Genomic DNA, 21,357 nt, shown 5'->3' with positions numbered 1-21,357 from the left:
GAGTGAGCTGCCATTTTCGCAAGTTGTTCAACTTGTAGCGATCCGCAATTCACGGGGTATCTCTTCCTCGCCACAGGTTGCTGTATGTTTTACACAATAACACCGAGCACCATGAATACTGAGCGTCATTAAATGTGCTGTTACTTTGTCAGCAAATTCTGGGCCATTATATACCTCATCATGTATAGTTTGAAAATTTCCTTGGAAACTGTCGCCAGGCAGAAAAGGGTCTTGCTTGTACTTGCCAGTAGAGTTTGTTCAATAACACAATATTACAAACATTCTGCCAGTAATGTCGTTGGTTAAATAAATTACAAGATTACAATCTTAATCACTTGCCTGAACTTCATTAGTTGAGACTGGAGAAAATTAATTTTCTGTTCGAATATGTCTCCAGGATCCATATTCATGATTGCTGTGCTTATCAAGGTGCAAGGTTGTTAGTGTTAGAGAATGAAACTCCTTCCATTTCAGCCACTCAGTGTCCGCATCAATCACTCTCAGGTCAGGTAAAAAGCCCAGCTAGATACAGAAGGGGCCAACTATGTGGCGGCAAACTGAGTAGGCAGTTAAAATTGTCCAGGTAACTTACCCCTGACCACTTGCATGGATCCCACCGTCTTCAGTTTTAACCTGCTCTTCTGAGTAGGTGGCATAAACACCCGCCTGAAGCCTGCGGGGTCTTTCTTTAATATGCAGATTGGGATTCGATGACGTCATTGGACCCTGACTGCAATTTTAACACTTAAACCGTTGTGGTTTTCTCATCAGGTGAAGAATGCAGCAGTACTTCTCCGAGCCCTCCCAGGAAAGTTTAGGTCTCCCTGGGCCCCTCCCTGTGACTTACTCCCTGCAGCAATCTTCTGCTGCTCAAACTTCTGTTCTGCATGAGCAGCTGACTGGCGGCATGCAGATGAGTCCTGTTAAAATCACCTGGGTTTCGCATTGCCGGGGGAGGGGGATGGTTTGGAGTCACTTCGCCTTCCCCACCGCTAACTAAGACTCCAGGTTAAAATCAAGGCTAACCTAATGCTCCTTCTACTCTGACCCAACAATCTGCCTCAGCCCCAACTCACGATCACCCTTAACTGTATGAGTGTGGTAATCTTTCCATCTCCAAAATCAACTAATCTTGGGGCCTGTTGGAGTGGCACTGTCAATTAGTGCTGAATTGGGAGCCGTTTGTTTTTGCCACAGTCCCAAGGCAGCTAGGAACTGCATTGTAACTTCCTAAACTCAAGACAGCACAGACTTTCATTCCATTTTATTAAATGCTAATAGTCTGTGCAAATGTATCAGAAATTTATAGTTTTTTTTGGTATAGTAATTTTAATGGTTTAATGTTACAGGATCAAATAAACAATTTAGTCAATCAAATCTGTGGAAAAGCAGCAGCTAAGAGCAGCAACAACAACACCACCAGTACCAGCAAGCCTGCACTGAAAAGAGGACCTCGAAAGCGAGCGACCATTGATGTGCCAGCAACTAGACTTTCGTCCTTGTCCAGAAGTGCTACAAGTTCCCCATGAAGTTGCCAAGTCTTGTACTCAGTTGTTTTTTTTGTACTATAATTTGTGAGTACTTGCTAGAAGAATGCAAGCTGTCTTTGCACTAGCTCTAAAGATGACTTCTGTTTTGTTTTTTAGGAAAAAAAAAGCAGTTTGTTTTAGCATTAAAATGTTGGCTTATTTCTTTTAGGAACACCAGACGCTGCGGTTGGCAGTATTCCTTGGAATGCAGTAGTAGTGTTTTCATTCACTGTTTAAAAACCAAGTCAAAGGGCTGAACAGTAATCCAAGTTTGCATTTGCCCTTTTGGCTGAAGCAAACCTCTTGTGTTTGATTTTTTTGTTACTGTGAACAGGTGGGATGTTTTAAACCCGTTTGAACTAGGTTGAAGTTGAGTGCTGTGTGTTTTATCTTGCAATTTCAGTCATGCGAGCAGCTTTTTGGAGGAAGGGGGAGGTAAAACTTGAAAGAAACTGCTTCAGTTTGGCTAAGTTTTATGTTGTTTTTGGTTAAGTGTAAGTTGAAAAGTTTGCTTTTCTATTTAGAAAATTGTACTATTGTTTTTAGAGTCATGGCAGCTGATACTTGATCTGGTTTACAAAGTATAAAAATGGTGATTTTGAAAGTAAAGTAAAGGTGATATTTTTCTCCTTACCAGCACATCACTATGCATCTGTAATAATAAGGCTGCCTGGCTGGAGGAAACTGTGCCTGACTTTCATTAGCAAATTCATAAAGTTTTTGGTGCTGTCAATCATTTTATCAAAAAAAAACACCCTACAATGGTGTCCTTTATCAAATTATTGAAGCAGGGCTCCCCTGCTTCGCCTTTGTAGATGTGCAATCTTTGTAACATTCCATTTTAATTCCACTTTCATCTCTGTGTTCCTTCTCCATCCTTCCTTTTGACACAGAATCAGCATTAATATTCAGTTCATTGGTGAGATGGTCACAATGGAGAGCCACTAGAGGACGTGCATATTTCTTTGTGAAATGTGAAAATGCATTTCCTTCATTTCTATTTGTGTTTTACTTTCCATGTTTGTAAAAAAAATAAAGATTACAAAAGAAAAAAGAAAACAAACAAAAACAAACTTTGTACATATGCCTGTAAATTGTTTTAAATACTTGAGCCTTTTGTGGGGGAGTGGGGGGGGGGGGGGGGAGAAACAAGAGATGAAGAAAAGCCTTATGTTTCAGTTTCTTCATCGGTTTTGGATGCTTACAGGGTTTCTTGTAACATTTAAGTGCTGCTTACATCACTGAACAAATAATGGTGTAGCTGTTGCCCCTTTCAGTGTATTTTATTAAAAAAAAGGGAAACGTTCATTATAATTAGTTTTCATTGCTGAAAATGCAACATTAATTGTAGCTACCCATGTTGCACTGAGCTTGCCAGTGGTGACTGTCAAGAAGTCATTTTATTTTTCCCAGTTGTTAGTTGGTTGGTTGGTTGTTGTTGCTGCAGAAGACTGAACTGCTTTGGAGTATTTAACAACATAACTGATTTCAAGTGTTTTTCAAATGTGGTTGTCCAGTTTTTATGGCCTTACTATGTATTTTTTGTTTCTTCTTTGAGAGCAGACATATTTGACTATTGCTTACTGATTGACATTTAATTTATTAGTGCTGCTCTGCACCTTTCCTTTCTGTGCGGAAAGAGTTCACGTTGTAATTGCGAGTTTTTTTTTTACTTTTCAGGTTTGTACTTAAAAGTTTAATAAAACTTTTGAGCAGTTTCCTGTGAAGTTGAGTTATTACTCTTTAACTGTTCACATTAACGACACTGGTCAAGTACACTAAATTCAGTGGGGCTTGGTGTTACTATGTATTAATGTGCTTTTTTAAATAGTGGAGAGGCAGCAAGAGTCTGGGTCTTCATCGGACCAGCCTAGACTTCATTCTGTACTATAATACAGCATTGGTTTGTGTATCGAAGTATCAATTTCTTGCTATATATATATATAAACACAACACTGGCTACCAGTACTGTCATGATGTTTTTCTTAAATATATATAATAAATATTTAAGAAAAACATCATGACAGTACTGGTAGTTGGTGTTATGGCCAAGTATTAATTTCTTGCTATAAGTAATACATGCTTGCAGTTGATTTAATTCCCCTTTCACCAGCCATGCAGACTCCTAGGCCCACCTTTTATCTGTTTTTCCCCCTCTCCTCCACCAAAAGAAAACAACTGTTGCCAGGTAGAATGTTGTTTGGCAGTTCCTTACCTTGGTTGTTGCAGCAAGAATGCAAAATACTTCATCACAGGCAAGCAAAGTTTTGAATCACCTTGGCCCATTCTTGCATGTCTCCCCTCTTTTTGCTGGTAAAAGTTATGAAAGGCGAGCTAAAAGCACCTTGTAAGTATTTAGAAGTTTAAAAAAAATATATACAAACATAACAGCTTTGATTGTTCAAGCTGGCAGCGCTTTAAGTGAAAATGAAAACTGAATGGCAGCGAAGCAGTACTGCAAAACTCTTTTATTAATCAATGTCAATGTCAAAGTGCACAACTTCTTCAGTCAGACATAACTCTCTAAACAAGCAAATTTGGATTTAAAGGATCCTTCCATGCATCATACCATGTTGGGAACTGCCTGTTAACAGAATAAGACAACCTATTGGTTCAGTAAGTGCTGTGCATAGAAATGTAAATAATCTCTTGTGGGGAAAGAAGGTTCATTAGTCAAGCCTGAGAAATGTGCTTCTGTATTTGAAGTAAACAGGTGATCAATTATAACTTACTACACAGCATGTCTATATATAATTATCAATGTTAATCTGCAGAAACACTGGGTAACAGGAGTTTATACTCGTTCAAAATGGAAAAGGTCTGGATTAGCCATTACAAATCTCTTCACACAGTGGATCTTTCTGCAATATTCAGTTAACTTTTGACAAGCCATCTCAAATAATGAAATTCCACACTTTACTGAGAGTCACTGTCAGCATTCTCTTTTGGATCTGAATTTACTGCAACTAGAGTGGTGTCTATTTGAACTTCCTCTTCATCAGACTGGACCAGTGGAGTGTCGTCTTCACTCAAACTGTGGCTGGCAGGGTCAGCGGCGGGGGAAGAGAAAGATGATAATTTCAGTCTTAGTTCAGCTTGGCTTGGCACTTGCAGAGTTATTTCACTTTGATATGGCTCGGACTCTGACCCTGTACAAAAAGAGAAAAGTATAATTTCACTAACTATGATGAATGACTGGCTGTTGGCTCAGCTGTCAGTGCTCTGTGGATGGCAAGCAACCCCATCTGTGAGATACCCAATCATTTTATACCAACACTGCACAGTTCTAAGTATATATTAAAATATTTACAAACAGATGTGATTTTGCTAATTCTGTTTTTGTTTTAGAAGGTTTTATGCACAATGTACTACCATGGCTGTATCTTTTTTAAGGCTGCAAAATCTAATTAGTAAACAAAGCCATTCATTCAGTGTTCGTCAGTTTGGAAGATGCCTCATGAGTTTTGGATTCCATTGCAGATTGTTTTGCACCTGTTTAAAAAAGTGACGTTGCAGATGCTATTACTAGATGATCACCTGTGGTGTTACAGTAACACTAGCTGCTACACTATTATAAAAGACCATGCAATAACAGAATATAATATTCTTCTGCTAGGGTGAAGCTGTGTCCCTTTTAAGACCATAAATAACATTATACTCATGTCAATTGCTGTAAGTAATGTTTCTATAATATAGAAAGACTTGCTGCTCTGAACTTCCAGGGACACAAATCTGGGGGGAGTGGACTCAAGTGGAAAACTTAGCACAATGTCAAAATTTCTGGATTAATGGGGGGGTAACTATGCCCAAATATGGGTAAGCATAACATGCAAATGAAGGAATATGGCTATGTATTTCCAGTCATTGGGTTCCCAAGGGAGGGTGGATTTTAAAGGCCAGTTTTTCCAGTAGTGTAACAGAGCACAGAGCGACCAATTACATTATGGAAGCTGGCATTGAACAAGTTCTTCTGGACCAGTGTGCACGTATGCTTTTCCTGCTCAAAGGTGATATGGGCAGCTTAACTGCACCAATCGTGCTGGAGCATGCCCAAAATAATTAAAAGGCCCGGACATTAATGATCAGGGGACAGGATGGCAGACGTTCTTGGAATTTCTGGGCTACAATATACTGCAAGAGATCATTAGGAAATACATCACTATCCAAAGCTAGTCTGAGGATAAAGTTTCTCATTTCAGTCTATTGAGTTTTTAATCCAGCTTGCTCATCGACCCAAAGGTGAAACAAAATCCATTAAAACCACCTCACAGGCAGTTTGCAATTTTTCTGCAATAAATTCTAATTACTTGATGAAATGCCAACTTTAATTCAAGGGGGCGGGGGGGAAGAGAGAGGAGAGAAAGAGGGACAAGATTTCTGAAAACCAATTAAATGCAGCATCTTTACCAAGTTAACTTGTACTTGCATGACTTCTGATCACCCAACCAGTGCTGTTAACAATTCCATTGAATGTGTTTTTAAAATATTGATGTAAAACTCAATTGAGAAAATGAATCAACCATGGAATGTGTGACCTGTGATCCAGTTAAACAGTTTTAACTAGACTGACTGATAAGAGATTTGAATTGGCTCAGAGAAACCATCATAACTTGCATTATTCAAATGAGCAGCCTCCACATCTTGCTGAAGTGGCCCAGTCCTGAGCCCGGTTTGGTTACAAAAGGCAGGTGTCCTCATTTTGTATTATCAGAGGTGTCCCTGTGTAATCCACTCCTTTCTCATGCAGCTTCCACAGCATATTTTAAAAAAGTGAGATTTCTGTGCAGTCTGAGGGTACAGTAAGGTCAAAGTGTGGCGTGTGCTCACTTGAAGAAAACCAAACAGTAGGAGGTAATCTTTTTACATCCTAGATACTGCTGAGGACAGTTAATACAATTTGCAATGTTGAATTGCTTGAAGTCATCAGTTCAGGGTAAAAATTCAAGTACAATACACAGGAATGGGACCCAGGAAATGTTTGTCAAGAAGGGCCTAGGTTATGGCTCTGAACATGCTATACCCCTGTTCAAAAAAAGGAGAGGGATAAACTCAGCAATTACAAGCCAGTCGCCCCATTTGGAAAAATATGGGTTAATAAATGAAAGCGAACACAGGTCTGTTAATCAAGTTAGTCAAACCCAATTTGCTTTTGAGTTCTTTGATGAAGTCACGGCGAGGGGTGGATGAGGGTAGTGCGGCTGATGTGTATCTGGATTTTCAAAAGGTGTTTGATAAATTACCACATTATACTTTTTTGCAAAATTGAAGCCCATGTGATTAAAGAGGCAGTGGCTACAAAATTGGCAAAGGACAGAAAGAAGAGTAGTGGTGAACGGTTGTTTTTCAGACTGGAGAGAAGTGTGCAGTAGTGACCCCCAGGGGTCAGTGTTGGGCCACTGCTCTTGGACTTGGGTATCCAGGGCAGAATTTCAAAGTTTGGAGATGACAAAAAACTCAGAAGAAATGTATTAAACAGTGAGGAGGATGGTAACAGACGTCAGGAGGACATACAGACAATTTAACACCAGAAGTGTGAAGTGATTCATTTTGGTAGGAAGAATCACCTGGTGATGTACGTACACAAGTCTTTGAAGGTGGCAGGACAAGTTGAGAAGGCTGTTTAAAAGGCATACGAGAACCGTGCCTTTATAAATAGTGACATAGAATACAAAAGCAAGGAAATTATGCTAAACCTTTATAATTTTGGGCATCACACTTTGATGACCAGGCTATAAAGAGTGCTGAGGAGATTTACAAGAATGATACCAGGGATGACTTCAGTTACATGGAGAGACTAGAGAAACTGGGGTTGTTCTCCTTAGAGCAGAGAAGGTTAAGAGGAGATTTGATAGAGTAACTAAGGAGAAACTGTTTCCAGTGGCAGCAGGATCGGTAACCAGACGACATAGATTTAAGGTGATTGTATAAAAATGTTTCCTCAGGTTCTTTTGTCAGTGAGTTGTGATCTGGAATGCATTGCCTGAAAGGGTGGTGCAAGCTGATTCAATAGTAACTTTCAAAAGGGAATTGCATAAATACTTGAAGGGAAAAAAATGACAGGGCTATAGGGAAAGAACAGGGGAGTGGGACTCCCCTGTGCTGTACCATTTTATGTGCAAACTCTTAGAAATAACCTGCTGCATGAGGGAAGGGGCTTGCACAGAATAGTAAATGAAGGCTGAACCCAGAAATTGTGGTGGGAGTGGCCTCTGCAGCACAGCAGGTGGATGCCCAATTGCATAGTGTTCCTGCTCCATCAGAACTTTTACTCTTTAATCTCACACAGGGCAGATCTCAACAGCTATTAAGCTAGGGATGCTACAATGGTCTTTTTTTCTTCCTTTTCCCCACACTCTTCGGTACGGGCTGTGCACTGATGGGTTATAGTTCCACTAGCACCAGCTAACCCTCCTGTATCTCACCAAATTGGCCCATTTTTCATGGATGATTCTAGACGGTGACTACCAACAGACTAAGCGGTTGTTTGGGAGGGAAGGACAAATTTCACCCAGCAGCATCCTCTCTTAACCACTGTCTACACATCCTTACTTCCAGTAGGGGTTCTTGGATAACGATGGGGATTGAAGAGGTAAGCACAATTTTCACACTCCCTAATAAGGGTACTGAGACCAATTGTGGTGCCTCAGTGTCACCTCTGATAAGATCAGCTAACTCATTAGAGCAGATATTGAGCTCAATGCCTTCAGGTCTATATAGTTCAGTTCCTTGCTAGCTTAACCAGTTAAACCATTAGGGGAGCCCTGCGATGAGGGTCTAAATTACCCTAGGTAATGGAAATGCATACAGAAATATGTGTTTTCATGAAAAAGATTATCTAGCCTGCACATTGATTTGTCCTTAATCCTTGAGCAGAAATGTGGGGTTGGTGATATGAGGAGGTCTATTGCTGGGTAGCCCAAGTGTGGAATGTGTTCTGGGCCATCTTGAGATGAATCTTTCTTGATGGATTGTCAAGCAACTGGGAGCATTTTTGTGCTGTCCATAGTTATACTGAGCGTGTCACCTTGTGAGACGGGCACCAAAGTGTAAGCTATACCACCAGACTTTGCAAGTATCTAAGCACTGCTCGCAATTTGAGGCTGTCATGTGGGCTTGCTTGTAGTCCATCCTGTAACTGGACTCTCAGATTGCAGTTTCTGATTCAGAGCAGAGGCCTAGTCAATCTCCACTGACTGCAATAGCAGAGACCACAGGTGAAACAGACTCAACTGCAGACATTGTGTGAATTGTTGAGGATTAGAAACACGGCAGTCATGGGCAGCTGTTACTATGAAGCTCCAGGAACACGGTGTAGGTTTGAATCTGGTTTTAGATAGTACCATTGCAAAGTATTTTTAAGAAAAAATTGAATCTTTAAAGAAGTACAATGCACAATGTACCCACCGTCGAAAGATGAGACAATAGATTAAGTCATGATAGACTGTGCTGGCAAAATGCTAGCTAAATAAGTCTCACAGACTTGCAATGTTTTCCAGACAGGGGACAAACAAATTAATGGTGCAGCGCTTTAATACAATGCGGGAGTAAGGTTGATTATCTTTCAACATCCAACAATAATCTTAAAGAAGTAGGCTTAGAAATTCAGTAAGGCGCTGCCAGCTTTGCGGCCACTTACCGCCTAAAGAGGGCTTCTGCGCCAATACAGGAGTTTGCGCTGATATTCAGCGCAGCGGTAACCGTTAGCGCTGCGCCGGCAGCGATGACGTCATCGGTGTGCGCAGTGCCTCGGTTCCGGCCCGATCCCCATATTTAGTTGCGGCCGCCTCTTCCGCAGCGGCCACAAACAACGACCAGAAAACGGGACCGTACTGTAGCCTTAGTGGGGCGCTTTAAGGTGGAGGTGCGGCCGGCCGCTTTTTCGGCGGCTGCCTGCCCACACCTCCTTCCCCGGCCTCCTCCACCCCCCCCCCGGCATTGCCGGCTGCTTTCCGCGAACCCGGCACTTCTCCGTGGTGCCGGGCTCATTTGCCGGCACTATCCAGCGGCGATCTCCCCGTTGCAGGCACCTCCCCCTTAAGAGGAGGAGGCCTGCCGCTCCGCAGCGGGTGGCGCAGCGGCGCCTATAGCGCTGAAATTCAGTTTCAGCGCCCCAAGCGGGGGCGGCCACACCCTGGAATAGCGCCCGGTTCCGACTTGGGGCGCAAAAACTGAATATCTGACGGTCGCAACTGGCTCCGCGCCCAGCGCTAACTTTTGGGCGCTAGCCAGCTGGCGGGGCCATAGTGAATTTCTAGGCTGTAATCTCTTCTGTGGTTACAAGTGGGGCCTTAAAAGAGAGGAGGGAAGTGGAGGGGTTGGGGGATGGAATTTGCTCAAAAGAGAGGAGGGAAGTGGAGGGGTTGGGGGATGGAATTTGCTCAAATGTGGTATCTCAGTCCATGCTAACGATGTGTGGAGGATTCAAAAGGAAGAACGATCCTATCCCTCAGGACTTGTGTATGGGAAACCAAACACTGATTAGAGACTGACATTAGTAAAACATGCTGCTGGTAAGAAGCACAGTTAACACCAAGTTTAAAAATACTGTATGTTCAAACTGCATATCAGAATAACCAATAACCACGGGCCAGGTGTACACAAGCAGCCCAGCTTGGGTTTTTTTTCTAGGATACGCCTCTCTTCAGCAACACTGGTGAGTTTACCCATAGCATACCGTGTTATTGAAATTATCACAAATGCATAGAGTTGGTTCTTAAAGAGAACACTTTCAGTTGTGCGACACACTTATTATAGGGAGGATTACACAAAAAACAATTTATGGCTGAAGTGCTGACCAAAGAAAAGGCACTGAGGAGGAGGAATAAATGGGCACATGTGGAAAATTAGAGGTGTGGTGGTTCTCTAACACATGGTTCTGTGGAGTGGACGACAGGCTCAAGTCCATTAATACCCACAAACCTACTTCCTGATTTTGTCTATGCCATGGCAAGCAGAGAGGAAGAGATGGAAAATGGACAGCAGTCACCACACACTGTTCCTTAACCACATGGTTCAGAGGAACAGGAGTAGCCATTTAGCCCCTCGAGCCTGATCTGCGACCTAACTCCATTTGCCCGTTCTCATTTAATACCTTAATTTTAAAATATGAGAGGAATAGATTTTTAACTAAACAACTGATCTAGCATCAATTACCATTTGCGGAAGAGAGTTCCAAACTTCAAACACCCTTTGTGTGTAGAAGTGTTTCCTAATTTCACTCCTGAAAGGTCGGACTCTAATTTTTAGACTATGCTCCCCCAGTCCTCGACTCTCCAACCAGAAAGAATAGTTTCTCTATCTTCCTATCCTTTCCCCTTAATATCTTGAAAACTTCGATCAAATGAAAGGTACTGCAATATTCATGGGTGATTTAATCTTCATATCTATTGGACGAATCAAATTGGCAATGGTAGCCTTGAGAACGAGTTCATAGAGTGTATTTGGGATGGTTTCTTAGAATAATACGCTGTGGAACACCGACCAGGGAATTTGAGATCTGGTAATGTATAATGAGACAGATTAATGATCTCATAGGAAAGGATCCTTTGAGGAAGAGTGATCATAACATGATAGAATTTCACATTCAGTTTGAGGGTGAGAAACTTGGGTCTGAAACGAATGTCTTAAACTTAAATATAGGCAATTATAAAGGTATGAAGTTGGTGTTGGCTAAAGTGGACTAGGAAAATAGATTAAATGGTAAGACGGTAGATAAGCAGTGGCAGACATTTAAGGAGATATTTCATAACTCAACAAAATATATTCCAGTAAGAAAGAACGACTCTACGCGAAGGATGAATCATTCGTGGCTAACTAAGGAAGTTAAGGATGGTATCAAATTGAAAGTAAAGGCATACAATGTTGTGAAAATTAGTGGTAGGCCAGAAGATTGGGAAATTTTTAGAAACCAGCAACGGATGACTAAAAAGATTATAGAGAGAGAAAAGAGATTGAGAGTAAACTAGCAAGAAATGTAAAAACAGACAGCAAGAGCTTCTACAAGTATATAAAAAGGAAGAGAGTAGCTAAAGTAAACGTTGGTCCCTTAGAGGATGAGACTGGGAAATTAATAATGGGAAACAAGGAAATGGCAGAGACTTTGAACAAATATTTTGTATCTGTCTTCACGGTAAAAAACACAAAGTATCCCAATAATAGTAGATAATCAAAACTATCACAAGAGAAAATGTACTAGGCAAACTAATGGGACTTAAGCCTGACAAGTCCCCTGGACCTGATGGCCTGCATCTATTGGATGCAGATTAAAAGAGGTGGCTGCAGAGATAATGGATGCATTGGTTGTGATCTTCTAAAATTCCCTAGATTCTAGAAAAGTCCCAGCAGATTGGAAAACTGCAAATGTAACACCCCTTTTCAAGAAAAGAGAGAGACAGAAAGCAGGAAACTATAGGCCGGTTAGCCTAACATCCGTCATTGGGAAAATGCTGGAATCCATTATTAAGGGAGTAATAGCAGGACATTTAGAAAATCATACTACAATCAAGCAGAGTCAGCATGGTTTTATGAAAGGGAAATCATGTTTGATAAATTTATTAGAGTTCTTTGAGGATGTAATGAGCAGGGTGGATCAAGGGGAACCAGATGATGATGTATATTTGGATTTCCAAAAGGCATTCGATAAGGTACCACATTAAAGGTTACTGCACAAGATAAGAGCTCAGCGTTGGGGGTAATATATTAGCATAGATAGAGGATTGGCTAATTAACAGAAAACAGAGAGTCAGGATAAATGGGTCATTTTCAGGTTGGCAAACTGTAACTAGCGAGGTGCCACAGCGAGCAGTGCCGTGGTTTCAACTATTTACAATCTATATTAATGACTTGGATGAAACGACCGAGTGTACTGTAGCCAAATTTGCTGACGATACAAAGATAGGTAGGAAAGCAAGTTTGTGAGGAGGACATAGGGAGTCTGCAAAGGGATATAGGTTAAGTGAGTGGGCAAAAATTTGGGAGAGAGTATAATGTGGGAAAATCTGAGATTATCCACTTTGGTAGGAAGAACAGAAAAGCAAAATATTATTTAAATAGAGAGAGAGAGAGACTACAGAATGCTGCGGTACAGAAGGATCTGGATGTTCTCGTACATGAAACACAAAGTTAGGATGCAGGTACAACAAGTAATTAGGAAGGCAAATGGAATGTTGGCCTTTATTACTAGGGCGATGAAGTATAAAAGTAGGGAAGTCTTGCTACAGCTGTACAGGGTGTTGGTGAGACCACACCTGGAGGAGCTGCGTACAGTTTTGGTCACCTTATTTAAGGAGGGATATATTTGCATTGGAGGGTGTTCAGTGAAGGTTCACTAGGTTGATTCCTGAGATGAAAGGCTTGTCGCTATACTCATTGGCGTTTAGAAGAATGTGATTTTATTGAAACATATAAGATTCTGAGGGGGCTTGACCGGGTAGATGCTGAGAGGACATTTCCCCTTGTGGGAGAATCTAGAACGAGGGGACATACAGGATAAGGGGTCACCCATTTAAGATGGAGATGAAGAGGAATTTCTTCTCTGAGGGTCATGAATCTTTGGAAATCTCTATCCCAGAGAGCTGTGGAGGCCGAGTCAGAGAATATATTCAAGGCTCAGATAGACAGATATTTGAGCTACAGCGGAGTCAAGGGTTATGGGGAACAGGCAGGAAAGTGGAGTTGAGGCCAAGATCAGATCAGCCAAGATCTTATTGAATGGCCTATTCCTGCTCCTATTTCTTATGTTCAAATCACCCCCTAACCTCCAAATTCCAGGGAATACAAACCTAGTTTGTGTAATCTCTCCTCGTAATTTAACCTTTGGAGTCCGGGTATCATTCTGGTAAACCTATGCTGGCCAGGGTCAGGATGGTGTGACTAGAAGTGAGGCAGGTACGGGGATCCAGGAGGTAGTGTTGGAGGAGCCGCAGCCCTTGCACTTGTCCAACAGGTTCGAGGCTCTTACTCCCTGTGGGGACAGGAGCAGGGACTGCAGGGAGGATGAGCAACCTGGCCACAGCACCGTGGAGCAGGGGGCCATTCAAGTGGGGGCAGTTGAAAGAAATGTTGTAGGGGATAGTATCGTTAGGGGGATAGATAGAGTTCTTTGCAGCCGAGAGCGAGAGTCCCGAAGGTTGTGTTGCCTGCCTTAAGGGTTAAGGACATCTCCTCTGGACTGGAGAGAAACTTGGAGTGGGAGGGGGAGGATCCAGTTGTCGTGGTCCATGTTGGTACCAACGACATAGATAGGACAAGGAAGGAGGTTCTGCTGAGGGAGTTTGAGCAGCTAGGGGCCAAATTAAAAAGCAGAACCACAAGGGTAATAATCTCTGGATTATTACCTGAGCCACAAACGAATTTAGGGCAAATAAAATTAGAGAGTTAAATGCGTGGCTCAAAGACTGGTATGGGAGAAATGGGTTTTGCTTCCTGGGACACTGGCACCAGTACTGGGGCAGGAGGGAGCTGTTCCGTTGGGACGGGCTTCACTTGGCCAGTGCTGGGACTAGAGTCCTGGCGGATCATATAACTAGGGCTGTAGAGAGGGCTTTAAACTAACTAGTGGGGGGGGAGGTTCCTAGAGAGCAAATAATAAAAATGACAACAGAGAAGGTCATAGACTTAGGTAGCAGTGGGGAAATTAAAAACCAGAGCGTGTCAGGAAGGGGCAGAAGGTATGGAGTAAAAGGTAAAGTAATAAAAAAGGGCAAAAGCAGGAACTAAGTGTCACAAAACATCTTTGAAAGTTCTCTATCTGAATGCACGTAGCATTCGTAACAAAATAGACGAGTTAATGGCACAAATAACTACATATGGGTATGATCTTGTGGCCATTACAGAAACATGGCTGCAGGGTGACAATGCCTGGGACTTAAACATACCAGGTTATTTAACGATCAGGAAGGAAGGAAGGGGAGGTGGGGTGGCTATGTTAATAAAGGAAGGAATCACTGTAATACAGAGAAATGATATTGGGTCAAAAGATCAGGATAATGAAACAGTTTGGGTGGAGATAAGGAATAATAAGGGGAAAAAACACTAGTGGGCGTAGTCTATAGGCCTCCGAACAGTGGCAACTCTGTTGGACTGAGTATCAATCAGGAAATAGTTGAGGCTTGTAATAAGGGAACATCTATAATTATGGGGGATTTTAACTATCATATTAATTGGACAAATCAAATTGGGCAGGGCAGCCTTGAGGATGAGTTCATTGAGTGTATTAGGGATGGGTTTCTTGAGCAGTATGTAACTGAACCGACCAGGGGGCAAGCAACCTTAGATCTGGTCCTGTGTAACGAGACAGGATTAATTAAAAATGTCCTAGTAAAGGATCCCCTTGGAATGAGTGACCATAGCATGGTTGAATTCCATATTCAATTAGAGGGTGAGAAGGTTGGATCTCAAACAAGCGTGCTAAGCTTGAATAAAGGAGACTATGAAGGTATGAGAGCGGAATTGAGTAGAGTGGATTGGGAAAATAGATTAAAGGGTAAGACGATACATGATCAGTGGTGTACATTTAAGGAGTTATTTTACAACTTCCAAAAAATATATATTCCACTGAGAAGAAAAGGGTGTAAAAGAAAAGACAGCCATCCGTGGCTAAGTAAAGAAATTAAGGATACTATTCGACTAAAAACAAGGGATTGGGAAAACTTTAAAAGACAGCAAAAAATAACAAAAAGATTGATTAAGAAAGGGAAGATAGATTACGAAAGTAAATTAGCAACAAATATAAAAACAGATAGTAAGAGTTTTTATCGTTATATAAAAATAAAAAGGGTGGCTAAAGTAAATGTTGGTCCCTTAGAGGATGAGACCGGGAAATTAATGGTGGGAAATATGGAGATGGCAAAAACACTGAATATTTTACATCAGTCTTTACAGTAGAAGACACTAAGAATATCCCAACACTGGACAAACAGGGGGCTAAAGGGGGGGAGGAGCTAAACACGATCAAAATCACTAAGGAAGTGGTACTCGGTAAAATAATGGGACTCAAGGCGGATAAATCACCTGGACCTGATGGCTTACATCCTAGGGGCTTGAGGGAAGTGGCGGTAGGGATTGCGGATGCATTGGTAATAATTTTCCAAAACTCCCTGGACTCGGCAAAGGTCCCGGCAGACTGGAAAACTGCTAATGTAACACCCTTATTTAAAAAGGGCAGTAGACAGAAGGCTGGAAACTATAGACCGGTTAGCCTAACATCTGTGGTAGGTAAAATTTTGGAGTCCATTATTAAGGAGACAGTAACAGGACATTTGGATAATCATAATTTAATAGGACAAAGTCAGCATGGTTTTATTAAGGGGAAGTCATGTTTGACAAATTTGCTGGAGTTCTTTGAGGAAGTAACGTATAGGGTGGATAAAGGGGAACCAGTGGACGTAGTGTATTTAGACTTCCAAAAGGCATTTGACAAGGTGCCACACAAAAGATTATTGCTTAAGATAAAAAATCACGGGATTGGGGGTAATATTCTGGCATGGATAGAGGATTGGCTATCTAACAGAAGGCAGAGAGTTGGGATAAATGGTTCATTCTCAGACTGGCAATCAGTAACTAGTGGTGTTCCGCAGGGGTCAGTGCTGGGTCTCCAACTCTTTACAATCTATATTAACGATTAGGAGGGGACCAAGTGTAAAATATCAAAGTTTGCAGATGATACTAAGATGGGAGGGAAAGTGGTGAGTGAGGAGGACATAAAAAAAACCTGCAAGGGGACATCGACAGGCTAAGTAAGTGGGCAGAGATTTGGCAGATGGAATACAATACTGGAAAGTGTGAGGTTATGCACTTTGGCAGGAAAAATCGTAGAGCAAGTTATTATCTTAATGGCAAGAAACTGGAAAGTACTGAAGTACAAAGGGATCTGGGGGGTCCTGGTGCACGAAACTCAAAAGGTTAGTATGCAGTGATTAAGAAGGCCAATGGAATGTTGGCTTTCATTGCTAGGGGGATAGAATATAAAAATAGGGAGGTATTGCTTCAGCTGTAAAGGTATTGGTGAGACCGCACCTGGAATACTGCGTACAGTTTTGGTGTCCATACTTAAGAAAGGACATACTTGCTCTCGAGTCAGTACAAAGAAGGTTCACTTGGTTAATCCCGGGGATGAGGGGAAGGACATATGAGGAGAGGTTGAGTAGATTGGGACTCTACTCATTGGAGTTCAGAAGAATGAGAGGCGATCTTATTGAAACATAAAAGATTGTGAAGGGGTTGGATCGGGTGGATGCGGGGAAGATGTTCCCGATGATGGGTGAAACTAGAACTAGGGGGCATAGTCTTAGAATAAGGGGCTGCTCTTTCAAAACTGAGATGAGGAGGAACTACTTCACTCAGAGGGTGGTAGCTCCATGGAATATGCTGCCCCAAAAAGCTGTAGAAGCTACATCATTACATAAATTTAAAACAGAAATAGACAGTTTCCTAGAAGTAAAGGGAACTAAGGGTTACGGGGAGCGGGCAGGAATTTGGACACGAGTCTAGGTTCGGATCGGTCATGGCCCTGTGGGTAGCGGAGCGAGCCCAGGGGCCGTGTAGCCTGATCCTGCTCCTATTTCGTGTGTCTAATTCTGTTAGATTCAGGAGATGGTTCTGTGATAGTGGATTGGCGGTTAGGATCAGATCAGCCATGATCTTATTGAATGGCGGAGCAGGCTCGAGGGGCCGATTGGCCTACTCCTGCTCCTGCTCCTATTTCTTATGTTCTTACTCCCTCCAAGGCCACTTCCTTAAAGTGTGGTGCCCAGAACTGCTCACAGTACTTTAGGTGTGGTCTAACTAGGACTTTGTATAGCTGAAGCACGACTTCTACCCCCTTGTATTCTATCTAGTCCTCTGGATATAAAGGCCAGCATTCAATTTGCCATTTTGTTTATTTTCTGTACGTGTTCATGACATTTTAATGATCTATGTACCTGGACCCCCAAGTGTCTTTGGACCTCCACTGTTCTTAGCTTTTCACCATTTAGAAAGTACCCTGTTCTATCCTTTTTAGGTCCAAAGTGGATAACCTCACATTTGCCTACATTGAAATCCATTTGCCACAGTTTTGCCCATTCACTTAATCCGTCAATATCTCTGTAATTTTACACTTCCATCTACACTGCTTACAATGCTGCCTATTTTTATGTCATCGGCAAACTTGGATATGTGGCTTTCTATCCCATCATCTAAGTCGTAATAGATGAATAGTTGAGGCCCCAACACAGATCCCTGCGGGATTCCACTAGTTACAGCCTGCCAATTAGACTACCTGCCCATTATCCCTACTCTCGTTTTCTGCCGCTCAGCCAATTTCCTAACCAGGTCAATAATTTACTTTCAATTCCATGGGCTTCAACCTGTCTGCCATTTCCTTATTTACATTGACAATATCACCGATCAGTTTTCAAAGGGAGCAACATTGCTTCTGACCACCCTCTTCCCTGAATATATTTGTAAAAAATTGTGTTGATTTTGATATCCCTTGGAAGTTTCTTTTCATGCTCCCTTTTTTGTAGCTCTTACTATCTGTTTTGTCACCTTTTGCTATTCTTTGTATCTTTCCCATTCGCCAGGATCTGTGCTATTTTTTGCATTTTTGTATGCTTTTTCTTTTACTTTTGTTATCTCTTGACGAGTTGTCCATGGCTGTTTTCTTTTGGCAAGCAGAGCCCTTGCCCCTTAGGGGTATAAACTGGTTCTGTATCATGTTAAATACTTTTTTGAACACCTCTTAGATCTCCAAGGGAATGAGGGGATTGAACGATAGCCTGTGCTGAATGGATCTTGTAAACCACAAATATAGGAAGTGATTCTGCAATTCTGCACTCCGAGCAGGGAGCAGTGCTTGAAGAGAGTGCAAAAGGTGAGAGGAAAATAGACAAGGAGTCAAGGGAGAGGTGATCAAAAGCTTGGTCAGTGAGGTAGTTTTAAGGAGGGTCTTAAAGGAGGACAAGGATCTGGTGAAGATGTTTCGGGAAGGAATTACCAACAGTGGGACTGAGACAGCTGAATGCATGGTGGAGCAAAGTGAGGGTGCGATGCACAAGACATCAGAGTAAGAGAATGGAGAGTTTGGTGTGGGGTGGGGGGGGGAGGAGAGAGGGAGAAAGAGTTGTGGCACTGGAGGAAGTTAGGGAGGGATTTAACGCCAAGGACAAGAATTTAAAATCTGGGGCACTGGGGAACCAGGAGTCAATATCAGCATATCCTTCTATTCCTTTCTTCATGTACTTATCTAGCTTCCCCTTAAATGCATCGATGCTAATCACCTAAACGACTCCCTGTGGTATCATGTTCCACATTCTCACCACTCACTGAGTAAAAGATGTTTGTCCTGAATTCCCTATTGGATTTATATTTATGGGCCCTAGTCCTGGTCTTGCCCGCAAGTGGAAACATTTTCTCTACATCTACCCCGTCAAACACTTTCATTATCTTAAAGACCTCTATCAGGTCAGCCCTCACCCTTCTCTTTTCTAGAGAAAAGAACGCCAGTCGGTTCAGCCATTTTTGATAAGTGTATCCTCTCAGTTCTGGTATAATCATTGTGAAACTTTTGTGCACCTTCTCCAGAACCTCCAAGTGTAGTTTAACTAACGTTTTATACGATTTTAACATAACTTCTCTGCTTTTCGATTCTATCCCTTTAGAAAGGAACCCCGGTGCTTGGTTGGCCTTATTAACCGGTCGCTACTTTTAGTGATTTGCGTATCTGCACCACTAGATCCCTTTGCTCCTCTACCCCATTTAGATTTATTATCCAAAGAGTATGTGGCCTCCTTATTCTTCCTAACAAAATGCACCACCTCACACTTACCTGTATTGAAATGAATTTGCCCCAAGTGTGTGACCAGGGGCACAGCTCTGATTTATCCTAAGTTCAAATAATAAGGCAGCACCAGTAGTCAATTAAGCAGTCAGAAACATCATCATCCTTGGCCCATTAGTGAGTGAGACACGTACGTGCCTATCTTCCTTTACTGCTCTCCCACACCCCGAGTGGCAGAGAACGGATGTCTAGCCACCACAAGATGGCATACTTGCACCATCACAACTAAACAACAAGGGTTTTGACAAAACAATTACACTACATTTCAACAAAAAAAAATCAAATAAAAAACAGCCACAAATAAGCTCCAAAGCCAGGACACAATGACAGACAAACTTTGGCATAACACTGGTAAATTATCTTGCTTTCTTTACAGAAATGTAACAATAAAAATAACATATATAGCACCTTTAATGTAGTAAAATGACCCAAGGTGCTTCATAAAGGCGTTACAAAACAAAATTTGACACCGAGCCACTCAAGGAGATATATGGGCAGATGGGTCAAGAGATAGGTTTTAAGGAGCGTCTTAAAGGAGGAAATAGAGGTAAAGAGACGGAGAGGTTTAGGCAGAGAATTCCAGAGCTTCGGACTGAGGCAGCTGAAGGCACAGCCACCAAAGGTTGAGCGATTATAATTAGGAATGCTCAAGAGGGCAGAGTTTGTGGCGGAGCCTGAAGAGAATTGAACCAGTCTTCCCAAAATTTAATTGGAGAAAATTTCTGCTCATCCATTACTGGATGTCGGACAAGCAGTCAGACAATTTAGAGACAGTAGAGGTCGAGAGAAGTGGTGGTGAGGTAGAGCTGGGAGTCGTCAGCGTACATGTGGAAATTGACGCTGTGTTTTCAGATGATTTCGCCAAGGGGCAGCATGTAGATGAGAAATAGGAGGGGGCCAAGGATAGATCCTTGGGGGACACCAGAGGTAATGATGTGGGAACAAGTGAAGCCACTGCAGGTGATTCTCTGGCTACGATTTGATAGGTATGGAACCAGGCGCGTGCAGTCCCACCCAGCTGGACGACAGTGGAGAGGCGTTGGAGGAGGATGTTGTGGTCAACCGTGTCAAAGGCTGCAGGAAGGACGAGGAGGGATAGTTTACCTTTGTCACAAGTCACATAGGATGTCATTTATGAGAGCCGTTTCGGTACTGTGGCAGGATGGAGCGGGGTCAAGGGTTGGTTTGTTGAGGAGAGGAATGATGACGGCAGATTTGAAGGAGAAGGGGACAGTCCCCGAGGAGAGCGAACCGCTAACATAGGAGCCAGAAAAGGAAGTTGGGTGGTCAGCAGGTTAGTGGGAATAGGGTCGAGGGAGCAGGTCTCATGGACAAAATTCAGGGGGAGAGATTGGAGATAGATGCGAGTTCAGGGTTAGGGCAGGGGGGAACCTTAGAGGAAGTTTGGCCCGGTGGGCTAGGGGAAGAAAGGGAAGTGGCAGAGGCAGCTGATTGGATGGTCTCAATCTTAGAGACAAAGAAATCCATGAGCTCCTCACACTTCTTGTTGGAGGGGAGTGTGGAGACGACGGGGAGAGGGGTTTAAGAAGACGGTTAGCAGTGGAGAATAGAAGCCGGGAGTTATCTTTGTATTCCAGAATGATCCTGGAATAGTGAGCAGTTTTGACAGACAAGAGTAGGACCCGATAGTGCTTTATGTGGTCCTGCCAGATCTGGTGGTGAATGGCTAAACCAGTTGTCCGCCATATCCGTTCAAGTTTGCGTCCCTTGGACTTGAGAAAATCACCTGCAATGGCTTCTCTTCCTGCTCTCGCATCGTTACCTCTGGGGTCCCCCAAGGATCTATCCTTGGTCCCCTCCTATTTCACATCTACATGCTGCACCTTGGCGACATCATCTGAAAACACAGCGTCAGTTTCCACTGAAGAGGAGGAGTTTCCAAATGTACGCTGATGACGCCCAGCTCTACCTCACCACCACTTCTCTCGACCCCTCCACGGTCTCTAAATTGACACACTGCTTGTCCGACATACAGTTCTGGATGAGCAG

At 42.6% G+C, this 21,357-nt stretch overlaps 2 protein-coding genes across 3 annotated transcripts in view; one reads left to right on the top strand and one right to left on the bottom strand.

The window, feature by feature from the left end:
- LOC147117669 (protein Jumonji-like) overlaps positions 1 to 3,247 on the top strand; it is a 434,885-nt gene extending 431,638 nt beyond the window's left edge. The window contains 1 exon segment of the mRNA XM_085988853.1: positions 1,350 to 3,247. Within this exon segment, the coding sequence (XP_085844979.1) occupies positions 1,350 to 1,529 (180 nt within the window). The 3' untranslated portion in view covers positions 1,530 to 3,247.
- A 733-nt stretch (positions 3,248 to 3,980) lies between these two features.
- dtnbp1a (dystrobrevin binding protein 1a) overlaps positions 3,981 to 21,357 on the bottom strand; it is a 345,343-nt gene continuing 327,966 nt past the window's right edge. For both annotated transcript variants that reach the window (XM_085988856.1, XM_085988854.1), the window contains one exon: positions 3,981 to 4,678. In XM_085988856.1, coding sequence (XP_085844982.1) covers positions 4,446 to 4,678 — 233 coding nt within the window. In that variant the 3' untranslated portion in view covers positions 3,981 to 4,445. The remainder of the gene's footprint in view (positions 4,679 to 21,357) is intronic.

This window comes from Somniosus microcephalus, chromosome 5 (assembly GCF_052327205.1).
Source record: "Somniosus microcephalus isolate GS21.2 chromosome 5, FLI_Smic_1.0, whole genome shotgun sequence".
Taxonomy (NCBI): Eukaryota; Metazoa; Chordata; class Chondrichthyes; order Squaliformes; family Somniosidae; genus Somniosus; species Somniosus microcephalus.
The sequence above is the reverse complement of the archived record's forward strand: the minus strand, read 5'-3'. Positions and strand labels throughout refer to the sequence as shown.